Source organism: Homalodisca vitripennis, chromosome 7 (genome assembly GCF_021130785.1).
Source record: "Homalodisca vitripennis isolate AUS2020 chromosome 7, UT_GWSS_2.1, whole genome shotgun sequence".
Lineage (NCBI taxonomy): Eukaryota > Metazoa > Arthropoda > Insecta > Hemiptera > Cicadellidae > Homalodisca > Homalodisca vitripennis.
In genome coordinates, this window is record NC_060213.1 from 79264348 (window position 1) to 79278431 (window position 14084).

The 14084-nt window shown below is 31.2% G+C and overlaps 1 protein-coding gene across 1 annotated transcript in view; it reads left to right on the plus strand.

The window, feature by feature from the left end:
• Positions 1-905: 905 nt before the first annotated feature.
• The window catches only part of LOC124365992 (cytochrome P450 4V2-like), a 33242-nt gene continuing 20063 nt past the window's right edge, over positions 906-14084 (plus strand). The window contains exons 1-2 of the mRNA XM_046822164.1: positions 906-987; positions 13087-13263. Of these exons, the coding sequence (XP_046678120.1) occupies positions 13095-13263 (169 nt within the window). The 5' untranslated portion in view covers positions 906-987; positions 13087-13094. The remainder of the gene's footprint in view (positions 988-13086; positions 13264-14084) is intronic.

A 14084-nucleotide genomic window follows, 5' to 3' on the forward strand; every position in this document is an offset into this window, starting at 1 on the left:
TAGTTTATTTTAACCTAGATTTTAGTTATATGTTAGGTTAGTTATTCACCTGAGGAAGAGAACATATTAAAGATCTAAAACCATAGTGGTTCTGGTTAATAGGTGAACTTAAAATTTATAATATCCTACCGGGCAAAAATTATTTTCCTTCACAATTCTTTCTTTGTAAAAAAAACCTTTGGGAAAGGATTTATTGATATATAAGAATTTATTGATACATATACTGGTCTTAAAATATATTATATTGACAATTTCCTTTGCTTTATTTGTATAAAATATTTACAAATATTTTATAATTGTTCTACTTTGATATATGCATTTTAAAATATATTTTTTAGCTAAAAAGTATTTTTTAAGAATCCATCCAAAATTTCAATGATTAGAAAGATCAAAATTTAATAATTTTTGTGTGTATTTAGAGTACTTTGTTGTTATGTTTTAAGTAACTAAAACCGGAATAAACAAAATTTAAAATGTAATATTATGTGCTTAAGTCATGTACATATATGTACTACATTGTTGATATTACATTATTTCCAAATATAAAAATCTAAAATTTACGTTGTGATTAATTTTCCTAGATGAAATGAGCTGAAACAACGATATTTATTTGTATATACAACTATAAAAACAGCACACGATCATCTCCCAAACTTTTAACAGTCAATTAAACAAAGCTACGTCACTCAGGAATTTGTACGTATATCTACCACTTCTAAAACTGTCTACCTCATCAAACGGGGAATCCATCAGTCAAGTCATTCTACGTCAAGGAACGAATGAAAATTTGAAAACAACTAAACACAATTAGGAATGCCTTAGAGTATTAAAACGTGTTCCCTTCTCCCACCCTTGAGTGGTACGCTTCGTTCCGCAACGTGTGCGGAGGTCAGTGTCAGTGTCGTACCAGAGGTTGTGGCGGCTCCCGACACCGCTGTTACTTTCTTCCTGCTAGTGAACTACACAGTGCCTTGGACTTCCCCTTTGGTAAAACTATTCCAGGAAAAATATAATATTTATTATAACAGTTATGTATTGTTAGTTATAATCCATTAATTTAACATATGCTGAGTTTCAAACTCTCTTAAAATAATAAATAGCTATAATTAAAAATTTTACAAATAACGTTCTCAATTCTTTGTTTGGATTTTATTTTTGACAATGGAAGGACTGCGAAGGAAACAAGATTTTTCCGGACATTTTCCACCGTTCAGTGTACAACAAATCATCAGTAATACTATGTTTCGAGCTCTGCAAACTGATCTATTCTTCATTTATTTTAACCTAATTTTTAATGAAGTGTTATGTTAGTTATATACCTGAAGAAAAGATCAGATTACAGATATCGAAACGTATATCCGTAATCTGGAAAATCCGGAAAAATCCTGTTTTCTTGACATACCAATAATTAAGATTTTAACTAAATGTATCAGACAATTTATTCTTACATGTACCTCCAGAGTATTATTGCAATGCAATCATAAACAGATGTCCTAAATAGGATGTCCACATACTATCAGCATGTGGTTTAATGTACTAAATGTTTTTATGCCTAATGTGTCATATATCCCAGTGTCAGACTGACTCTACTTTTCGGTTGTTTGTACGTCAGATACAGAAAATATGACTAAAAAACGGGTAATAGGTTATATGTATCTGGAAACATTCAAGGATTTAGGTCAAAATGTTTCCTCTTATTCTGAATAAAATTCTGCCACGGTGTTAAACTATCATAGTTATTGGTACATTTTGAAAAAAGTTATACATTTAATTAGTTTATTCTGTTTTGGGTTTTTAGGGAATAGTTCATAAATTACTTTAATTATATTTCTTTATGGATTTTAAACGAAGGATGTTTTTTGTAACATAATTGTAGGTTATTCTGTGAAAACACCATTATTAAGTATTATATTTTATGGTCGTGTAATATTATTTCCTTCATCAATAAGCAATTCAGAAGATGAGAGTGTTAAATTTTCTTAGATTTTCTTTATTAAAATTTTGTGACAGTGACAACAACCATTTTCATTGTGAAATAATAAATCCCTACAAACTTTTTTATCAAAAGAGAAAAAGCTTAAACGTTAACAAAGTTGTCATATTATTAAAATTATGTCATTATAAAATCCGTTTTTCATTATATGTAAAACTTTTGTGAATCCTGGAAATGTACCACTTCATTTGTCCTAATATATAAAATATCAGTAATATACCTAATATTTGTATAACTTATAAATGATATTGTTCTAATCAAAGTATCTTATCATATTTTAATCTTTATAATATAAATACATTTTTTGGAATAGTCCACATTGATATGGACGTGGATTTGTGTCGTTTTCATGCAATAAATAGTAAAAATTACTCATAAACAGTTAAATTTTTCATGTAAGCCTACCTGATAAATTAAAAAAAGAATATACTATCAGAAGGTAGATACAATAGTGTCAATAAATAGGATAATAATCCAGGCGAGGATTTAAGGCACAAAGTGAACATATAATTAAAGCGCGTTCATTACGCCTTAAAACTTTTACAGATACAGTAAAACTACAGTCTCGTATGGTGAATACTGTTTTTATCTGACAGATCCTGTTTTCACTAAAATGTTTGGAGTTTATACAAACATTTGTTTTAAATTTATCTTGCGTTTGATTAATGCATTAATTTAACACCATAGTTTGATTAATATATGGTGTTGTGTGGAGTTGTTTTTAAATTACTACAGGTCTTGAAATGTTGTCTATCATTAACAATTCTTTTTACATTCTGTAAAAGAAAATATCATAATTTCGTAAAAGTAGAAGCGGTTTTATTTAAATTACTTTCTTAAATAATTTGTTTTATTGACCTCATTTGGTTTTAATTTCAATGAAATAGGAAGGGATTTGTCGTATTCACTTCTACCAATCCAAAGTAGAATACAACTTATCAACATATATTTCAGAACCACATAAGTTCATCTGAGTTGTGACTTACCTTTACAATAGCTAACTATAACACATGTGCACGGTATGCAAACGAGCTAATTCCATATAAATTACAAAAATTATCATAATATGACGGAAAGTGACCAGCTTCCAACACTATAATCAGTAAATCCATCCGCCGTACAATCGCGAGCGAACTGAAGGCCGCCGTTTAAATGCAAGTCAATACTAATTGTACTGGAATACATAATAATAATGTAATATATACATTGTACGTAAGAATCTGTAGCTAACTCATAGACGAGTTGTACTGTGTAACACCCAACCTTTATGGTTTTTTTTCTGTAAAAGAGACATCTGACACCTTTAGGAACTTTATCTAGCATTCACATAAGATAAAGGCTTCTTTGATATTATCAAGATGATTGATTAGGGGATAAGTTACGGCATAACTGGAAAGTATTTTTAGCAAAGCCAGGATATGACTTTCTCACTCTAGAAATGAGAATCATGCTGATTTAAATGAACAACGAGTTTCACGTGTTTTTTAAATCCCGTAATCAGAAGTTATAGAGATTTAAAATTATTTTTCAAAAGTTTATAAAATCAATACTTATGTAAGCATAACAATTTATAGAATTAAGCATAACTATGGAAAAAGGTGCAATCAATGTTATATACTAATTTGTTATTGTAATATGGAATGCTTAAAAGAGGGGTTTAAAGAATATTTTATTACCATTCATTTAACGGTTACTAAGAAAAACATAAAGACCATTTTTGTCAATTAGAGCGTGTGAGGCTATGTGCTCCTCTTTTATAATGAATCTCAATATAATCCGTCAACTTTATCTGATTGGTTACCTGCTATCTCAATGTTCCTATTTAAGGATCTCAAAGTTGAGAATTTCTTCTGTCGGGCATTCACATTTAGAGAGAGTTATGCTTTGAGAAGCAGATAACTAATGGTCAATGACAATCGACAATGCATTGTCAAAGCCACAATACTTTCTCTCATACGAAGAGAATCCGCGATGTAACCAGCATAGAAAGATGCGAAATGATTTATCAATATCGAAAAGATTAGAAACGGTAAAACATCATCCATATATTCTTACACTATGGATTGCTATCTCCAAAGGTTAACGGCAAAATTAATAGTATTTGGAAACTAAGACGCGAATTTAAGGATGTTATATAGAAAAACGATTAAATTCACTTCTACAGCATGTTAAATGTAAATGAACTATTCTGTGTAAACATATATTTCTAACAGTGAAACCATATGGTTAAATAATTTAACCTCAATTTTTAATTTGTCTTCATTGATAGTGTTAAAAGTAAAGAGTAAGCTTTATCGTAACATTACATCATATATAAACGTTTTCTGCAACCGCTGTTTAGCATACAGTGAAAAAATATCCTAAAAAGAAAATTTTATTCTAATAGACATTTAAATGAACATTGTAAGTATACAATGTAAATATAAGTAAAGAATACAGTGTTTTGTTTGTACTGTATTATTGATATAAAAAATAAAATAATTTCTTAGTTTGAATATGTACTTAAAGCCTATTATAAAAACCATCTTAGTAGTCTTTTGACACAAGTACTTTTTTCTGTCCTATCCTGTCCTGTGATTTGCTGTGTGTGTGTGTGTGTGTGTGTGTGTGTGTGTGTGTGTGTGTGTGTGTGTGTGTGTGTGTGTGTGTGTGTGTGTGTGTGTGTGTGTGTGTGTGTGTACCCGTGTATATGTGTGTACTTTTTGCGATTCAATGTTTATTGTAATTAAAAATAAGGCTATTGCCATTTATACAACTTAATGTAAATAAAAGTCGTTTGACAGGTATTTGGTCTTCCGATCATATGTTAGTTTGCTTATTTAAACGCATATGTGACAGATACGGCCAAATACAAATTAATTGAATCGGAAAAAGTAAGCGCTCTGTGGTGTAATGGTAGCACATTCACCCGGCAAGTGAGAGATCCGGGTTCGACTCCCGGCGGAGCAAGTACTTTTTGCGATTCAATGTTTATTGTAATTAAAAATAAGGCTATTGCCATTTATACAACTTAATGTAAATAAAAGTCGTTTGACAGGTATTTGGTCTTCCGATCATATGTTAGTTTGCTTATTTAAACGCATATGTGACAGATACGGCCAAATACAAATTAATTGAATCGGAAAAAGTAAGCGCTCTGTGGTGTAATGGTAGCACATTCACCCGGCAAGTGAGAGATCCGGGTTCGACTCCCGGCGGAGCAAGTACTTTTTGCGATTCAATGTTTATTGTAATTAAAAATAAGGCTATTGCAATTTATACAACTTAATGTAAATAAAAGTCGTTTGACAGGTATTTGGTCTTCCGATCATATGTTAGTTTGCTTATTTAAACGCATATGTGACAGATACGGCCAAATACAAATTAATTGAATCGGAAAAAGTAAGCGCTCTGTGGTGTAATGGTAGCACATTCACCCGGCAAGTGAGAGATCCGGGTTCGACTCCCGGCGGAGCAAGTACTTTTTGCGATTCAATGTTTATTGTAATTAAAAATAAGGCTATTGCAATTTATACAACTTAATGTAAATAAAAGTCGTTTGACAGGTATTTGGTCTTCCGATCATATGTTAGTTTGCTTATTTAAACGCATATGTGACAGATACGGCCTAATACAAATTAATTGAATCGGAAAAAGTAAGCGCTCTGTGGTGTAATGGTAGCACATTCACCCGGCAAGTGAGAGATCCGGGTTCGACTCCCGGCGGAGCAAGTACTTTTTGCGATTCAATGTTTATTGTAATTAAAAATAAGGCTATTGCCATTTATACAACTTAATGTAAATAAAAGTCGTTTGACAGGTATTTGGTCTTCCGATCATATGTTAGTTTGCTTATTTAAACGCATATGTGACAGATACGGCCAAATACAAATTAATTGAATCGGAAAAAGTAAGCGCTCTGTGGTGTAATGGTAGCACATTCACCCGGCAAGTGAGAGATCCGGGTTCGACTCCCGGCGGAGCAAGTACTTTTTGCGATTCAATGTTTATTGTAATTAAAAATAAGGCTATTGCCATTTATACAACTTAATGTAAATAAAAGTCGTTTGACAGGTATTTGGTCTTCCGATCATATGTTAGTTTGCTTATTTAAACGCATATGTGACAGATACGGCCAAATACAAATTAATTGAATCGGAAAAAGTAAGCGCTCTGTGGTGTAATGGTAGCACATTCACCCGGCAAGTGAGAGATCCGGGTTCGACTCCCGGCGGAGCAAGTACTTTTTGCGATTCAATGTTTATTGTAATTAAAAATAAGGCTATTGCAATTTATACAACTTAATGTAAATAAAAGTCGTTTGACAGGTATTTGGTCTTCCGATCATATGTTAGTTTGCTTATTTAAACGCATATGTGACAGATACGGCCAAATACAAATTAATTGAATCGGAAAAAGTAAGCGCTCTGTGGTGTAATGGTAGCACATTCACCCGGCAAGTGAGAGATCCGGGTTCGACTCCCGGCGGAGCAAGTACTTTTTGCGATTCAATGTTTATTGTAATTAAAAATAAGGCTATTGCCATTTATACAACTTAATGTAAATAAAAGTCGTTTGACAGGTATTTGGTCTTCCGATCATATGTTAGTTTGCTTATTTAAACGCATATGTGACAGATACGGCCAAATACAAATTAATTGAATCGGAAAAAGTAAGCGCTCTGTGGTGTAATGGTAGCACATTCACCCGGCAAGTGAGAGATCCGGGTTCGACTCCCGGCGGAGCAAGTACTTTTTGCGATTCAATGTTTATTGTAATTAAAAATAAGGCTATTGCAATTTATACAACTTAATGTAAATAAAAGTCGTTTGACAGGTATTTGGTCTTCCGATCATATGTTAGTTTGCTTATTTAAACGCATATGTGACAGATACGGCCAAATACAAATTAATTGAATCGGAAAAAGTAAGCGCTCTGTGGTGTAATGGTAGCACATTCACCCGGCAAGTGAGAGATCCGGGTTCGACTCCCGGCGGAGCAAGTACTTTTTGCGATTCAATGTTTATTGTAATTAAAAATAAGGCTATTGCCATTTATACAACTTAATGTAAATAAAAGTCGTTTGACAGGTATTTGGTCTTCCGATCATATGTTAGTTTGCTTATTTAAACGCATATGTGACAGATACGGCCAAATACAAATTAATTGAATCGGAAAAAGTAAGCGCTCTGTGGTGTAATGGTAGCACATTCACCCGGCAAGTGAGAGATCCGGGTTCGACTCCCGGCGGAGCAAGTACTTTTTGCGATTCAATGTTTATTGTAATTAAAAATAAGGCTATTGCAATTTATACAACTTAATGTAAATAAAAGTCGTTTGACAGGTATTTGGTCTTCCGATCATATGTTAGTTTGCTTATTTAAACGCATATGTGACAGATACGGCCAAATACAAATTAATTGAATCGGAAAAAGTAAGCGCTCTGTGGTGTAATGGTAGCACATTCACCCGGCAAGTGAGAGATCCGGGTTCGACTCCCGGCGGAGCAAGTACTTTTTGCGATTCAATGTTTATTGTAATTAAAAATAAGGCTATTGCCATTTATACAACTTAATGTAAATAAAAGTCGTTTGACAAGTATTTGGTCTTCCGATCATATGTTAGTTTGCTTATTTAAACGCATATGTGACAGATACGGCCAAATACAAATTAATTGAATCGGAAAAAGTAAGCGCTCTGTGGTGTAATGGTAGCACATTCACCCGGCAAGTGAAGTGAGAGATCCGGGTTCGACTCCCGGCGGAGCAAGTACTTTTTGCGATTCAATGTTTATTGTAATTAAAAATAAGGCTATTGCCATTTATACAACTTAATGTAAATAAAAGTCGTTTGACAGATATTTGGTCTTCCGATCATATGTTAGTTTGCTTATTTAAACGCATATGTGACAGATACGGCCAAATACAAATTAATTGAATCGGAAAAAGTAAGCGCTCTGTGGTGTAATGGTAGCACATTCACCCGGCAAGTGAGAGATCCGGGTTCGACTCCCGGCGGAGCAAGTACTTTTTGCGATTCAATGTTTATTGTAATTAAAAATAAGGCTATTGCCATTTATACAACTTAATGTAAATAAAAGTCGTTTGACAGGTATTTGGTCTTCCGAACATATGTTAGTTTGCTTATTTAAACGCATATGTGACAGATACGGCCAAATACAAATTAATTGAATCGGAAAAAGTAAGCGCTCTGTGGTGTAATGGTAGCACATTCACCCGGCAAGTGAGAGATCCGGGTTCGACTCCCGGCGGAGCAAGTACTTTTTGCGATTCAATGTTTATTGTAATTAGAAATAAGGCTATTGCCATTTATACAACTTAATGTATTTATATATATATATATATATATATATATATATATATATATACTCGTGATAGCGAAACCAGTCAGTATGAACTAAGGAACATAAGTGCATAATTACCTACTACGTCAAAAGGCCAGACAATGTTCTTTAGCGTCTTAGATTTAGAAAACCCAACTTTCCCTCATGGCCAATTATATTATTCATGCTCACGTGGTTTTTAACCATCTAATTTATTATATTAGCAATATACATATTAAATAAAAATACTGTGCACCATTTAACGCTTAATTTAATTTTATTGTAATTAAGAATTACTTCATTGTTTACAGTCTAAATTAACCTATCCATACCTGATTGTTGAAATTTAATCCATTTATATGAAGAATTTTTATATTAATTACTTATTATTTACTTTACTGACTATTATTAAACACATAATGAGCATAATTTGTTGATAATATTAACCTAAAATAGCACAGGAAAGCATGCCAAGGCCAGCTGGTATTTATATAAATTCGTGTTTTTTCGACTTACTTAGATATCACACTCACATCTACAGCTTTGAGTTTTTTTAATAAACCTGGAGGTGATGCAGATGTCACGTTTACGTAGCGTATTTACATTTCTGTAGCGTAATTGGTATTAATTACAGCATCGAGAGACAAAGACGATTACAATTGTTGACATCCCTCTCAAGAAGAATTGTTTTTATCTGTTAATTTACATACGAGTATGTAATTGATGGAAGTGTTTCAGATTACCCAAGAGTTATATATATATCATGTAATGAATATACACACCAGTCTTTCCTTTATTCATTTCCCTGTTATACGTCAAACAAACATTATCCGTAGCAAAATTGTACTATGGTTCTAATAATAGAATTGTAAATGATCAACAATTATTTATAAGAAATAGTGATGCTTATCTTTGATTTTCTGCAATTATCGATGTTACAGTTACAAATTTTTCCTGATTATCCTCCAAATATCTGATATCAATGCACCACATTATTATGCGCATTGACATAGTGAACATAGTTATATAGTCCTCTCAGTAAAAGTACACAAACACAGATATACAAGAGCTAATAATAATTTTTTGTTTAAAATAGCTATAATTCTTTAAAGAAATTTTACAATAATGCACAGGATATTAGTTATAGATTTAAAAAAAAAATTAAAAATTTAGATTCAAATTATTCAATAATCTAGAATTATTTTTGCAGAATTAGGTTTAGTTTTTTGTTCACAAGAACTATCTAGGTTGTAAAAAGTTCCACGGTTTAAGAAGGCCCTACGTTATTCGCGTTTAAATTTTAGCTCTCATTCGTTTACTGCAGTTGTATGAAGTTTTTTTATTGTATTTCTTGTTTACAACTTTTCTTACATTTAATTCCCCAAAATGTACTACAAAAAGAGACATCGGTTTCAGAGTGCTTAAAAAAACTCAATAAAATAAAATTACCCTATGTTTATTTTTAGAATTTTTGTATTAACACGGCAGGTCTTATTTTCGTACAATAAGATTAGAAAATGTATAATAGGATTATGGAAAATAGCTGGTGGGAGATTTCAGTTTAAAGTAACATTTAATTTGTTAAACTTTATTTTAAATGAGAATGTCAAGTTTTATTCCTTATTAAAACTATTAGCTATTAATATCAAAGTATAGAAAAAGTTATTAAGATACAATTGTAAGAAAAAGTCATGTTTAAAATGCTCAAAAAATAATTAATGAAACTATGTCTAAAAATATTTATGGTTTGGTGAGTCTCATTTTGTTGAAGAGATTTGCTTAACGACCAGCTTGATAGTTTAGTGTTCTACGAGAAACAAGTAAGCTATATAAGGCCAACGATAACTGAACTGACCTAAAAACAAACACATAATTGCGTTCATTGTATTATTTTGAGAAAAAAGTTTACTTAATAACCAATTGTATAATATTTATGGGAATAATTGAACATTCATTATCACCTAGCTGTGAAAATATAAAAACAGTTATGTAATAATATAGCAGATACAAAAGTTTTACCTTACCTTCTTATTAATACCCGGAAATTTATCATTTATTTACCCTGGTTAATATGAAATGAATATACAAAAAATCTGTTTTAATAATAGGTGTAGAAGTTATTAATGTTTGAATGAATGCCACAAAAAGTAAGGTACAGAGTAAGGCATTTTGTACAAGTTACAAAAATGAAGTCTATTCTTACTTAAAACAAGGAAATGGATAAAACTAAATTATAAGAAATGTTTAATATTTCTGATATTATTCTACACTAATTGGTAAATTTGTTTAAGCTATGAGTTTAATTTTCCTCTTAAAAGTCTAATAAATATTGGTCTATGCGTATAAAACTAAAGTATCAAGTTATTATAATATTTGTTAATCATGTTATCTTTTACTAGCAAGGCCACGAAGTATATTTGGAAAAATCTTTATTAGTTGGTCTACAGCCTTAGATTACCACTATTTAAAACCTCAAACAAGCAGTTATTATTTACTATAAAATACGTCTATCACACAAAAATCAGTATAGCTTTCATTACACGACGTAAAAACTAAACTTTAACTCAAAAGTATGGGGAGATTTAATAACACTGTTTACTAAAACAGAATGGTACTCCAATATGTGGTGTTTTGTGCTTTAAGAAAGAAGAGGGTGTTTTTTATAACTCTTCAGTCACATTCTATGTTTAAAAATGAACTTAGATTCTCACTCTAAATTAAATTAATCTGGTTAAATCACTTAAATAGTCATAAAAAGGTCTTATGCTAATGATTTTTCAAATCAATACAGGTTATTTGTTTTATAACTCAATTATTGTTTTCAACATCTATTTGTAAAATGTAAATTTTTAAAATGTAGTCTATTATTTAAAAATTTCAAAAACTAATTCTCTTAATGTGGATACGACAGCAATGTAACGGAGCTCACAATCAATGATAATGTGGTCCGTTATCTTGATCTGAGGTTACCAGAATATTTACAGTCATCCCCACAACAAATACCGGCCGGTGACCTTGGAGTGACCGCGGCGCACGTGGCGGTATATGTCCACGAGGCTCTCGAAATGTTGACGTTTAGATTCAATCGTCATTCTACTCATCAACTTATCTTTCATTGTGTACGGCTCGACTGTCCTAGAGAGGCTCTGCCGTAGGCCGGCCCATGTCAATAAACACGGTGTTTGTTACATTAGTAAATATTTTCATTAGTTACTGGAAATTAACAGTGAAATATTTGTTTGTAATTTTAAACAACACCGATCTTCAATTGCATGAAATATAAAAAATTTACATTAATTTTGTGTAATGTAAGTATGTATTGCATAGTATTGTGGTTAAGACTATATTTAATACATTTTATATTATTAAGTAACTTTTGATACATAATATCTATAAGTAGTAAATTGCTGTATTCAGTCTCATTTCATCACTTTTAGAATTATATGGCGTAGACTGCAGCAGACTCTTTACGTAGCTAGGTCAAATTGAGAGGACTCATAGCCATTTAGTATAGAACTGGCGAGAATATGAACGTTTTTGTTATATATCAATACAAAATTGCGTAGATTAAATTCAATATATACAATGATAAACACTATGGTGGCAAGGGAGAATTGGATATCGGACACTAGTAACCGTTATATGTGTTTTAATCCTTTAAAATTACTCTTTAAAATCATCCATTATCTTTACGAAACTTTAAAACTTTAAACGTACAAATATTGAAATAGCGAGATTTATTGAAATAAATACTTATAAGGTTTGATAACTCACTAAAGATAATGTAGTAATATATTTTTATATAATGGTAATAATAAATTAAGAATCAAGGAAAAGTTATATTAATATGCAGAACTGACATAATGAGTATAGAATACTTTTAAAGCTTTTTTAAATCACAACAGATTTATTATAGAACACTATGCGCTATTTTAAAATAGTGTCGTTCCAGTAAATATATTAGTATACATCAAATATTTATGTCAATGTGCATAAAAAAATCTAGAGTATTTTATTGTTTTGTGTTTTCTCGGGTACAGGGCGAAAGAAAAGTGTAAAATAGGTAATTTACTGTCATAATAATGAAAACCAAGTAGTTTATTTTAGTGTAATAAAATTGTTTAATGTTATATTTTAATGCAAGCAATTTTTGTAAAATAAATGCCTGTCATGACATTAAAGGTTAACTGTAAGGAAAGCTCTAATTAACTATATTGACTAATTAGTGCTTTGTGTTATAACTATATTCTGCTGCAAATTACCCTAAAATATTTTAGTCAAGATTATGAATACATGAAATACATTGACATGAGGTGAATCGAGAAATAAGATGAACAAATGTCAAAAATAGCTGTCATGTTCTGAAAATGCCATACCTGTCATTTTTGTCTTTCAATAGATTTTCAAAACATAACCTATTTCCGGGAACAGTTAAAAAATAAATTAAATGCAAATAAGTATTAAAATTTACGGAAATGTGCAAGTAACCAACTTTTATTACCATTTAGGTGATATTTTTGTAGTTGTAAATAAATTATTATAATATACGAATTGAAAAAAAACCTTTTTAAAAATGTTGTTGAAACACAAGTATTCAGATAACTGTTGCGACCTTTAATTACGTAACTATTTGATAGTTTTAAAGATATTTGAACAGTACCCTCGTGAGCATAATGAAAGGTTACCAATTATTGTATGACTATTAACTGGAGATTTGTCTTGGTTAGGGATAATTAGACGTGCTAGTAATTATACCAATTCTGTCACACAGGCACAACCATGTCAGTTCTGTTACTGCTGGTCTCAATACTCTGCCTAATACCAGTGGTGTTGTACCTTCAGTTTCGGTGGAGACATCGGCATATCCTTGCTACAGCCAACAAACTACCTTGTCCACCGGCATGGCCTTTCATAGGCAATGCTCTATTCTTCGTTGGTGATATTACTAGTAAGTACTAATGTGATTTTAGTGTTATTCCTTCGACATTTTTATAAAACCAGCAAAAATTCTTCGTTGTAATATCTTTTAAGTAATTGTAAATTACATTATAGACTACGTATTGAAGAGTAATATTTCCAGTATCATAAATACTGTCACTAACATAACACCAAAAGTGAAACAGCTGATGGAAGTAAATCATACCACCTCTACTGGTTATTATATCCTAAACAACTAAAACTAACTCATAGCTTTTGAAAACCCATGGCATAAAGATATTCTCTGATGGGTATAACTGAAAGAAAATTCTATATACGATACTAAACTAATCAGAATCCTTACAGTATCTATAATGCTCGTAAACCGACATTGGTGCTGGACTGTCTGAAACCTACGTTTAATTTTGAAACCAGATTGACAAGTACAGGCGTAATATCAGGAAGATACTTTATATATAGTGTATTGTAAAAGGTGTATTTATAAATGTGCTTCTAAAGATTTAATGTTCAAGGGACAATACATTCGTTAACTATAATTTCTCCCAAAATTGTACGATTAAGAATTATTGATTGGATTTTTGAATATAGGCTATGTTAATATACGTTTTCAAATATTAAGGGGGCTGGCCCAGTAAAAAAAAATTATTTTTGCAATTTTGTTTTATATTTTTTAATTTTTTCTTGTTTATTTACAATTAATTTGATGTAAATATCATGGGCATGCGATTTTTTTTTGGCTGAGTTACAGGTAAAAGTGTAAACGTATGTCAGACAAGACTTTGTTTTGATTCTATTTTCCAGTCATTCATACCAACAAGCAGTTGCTTCAAA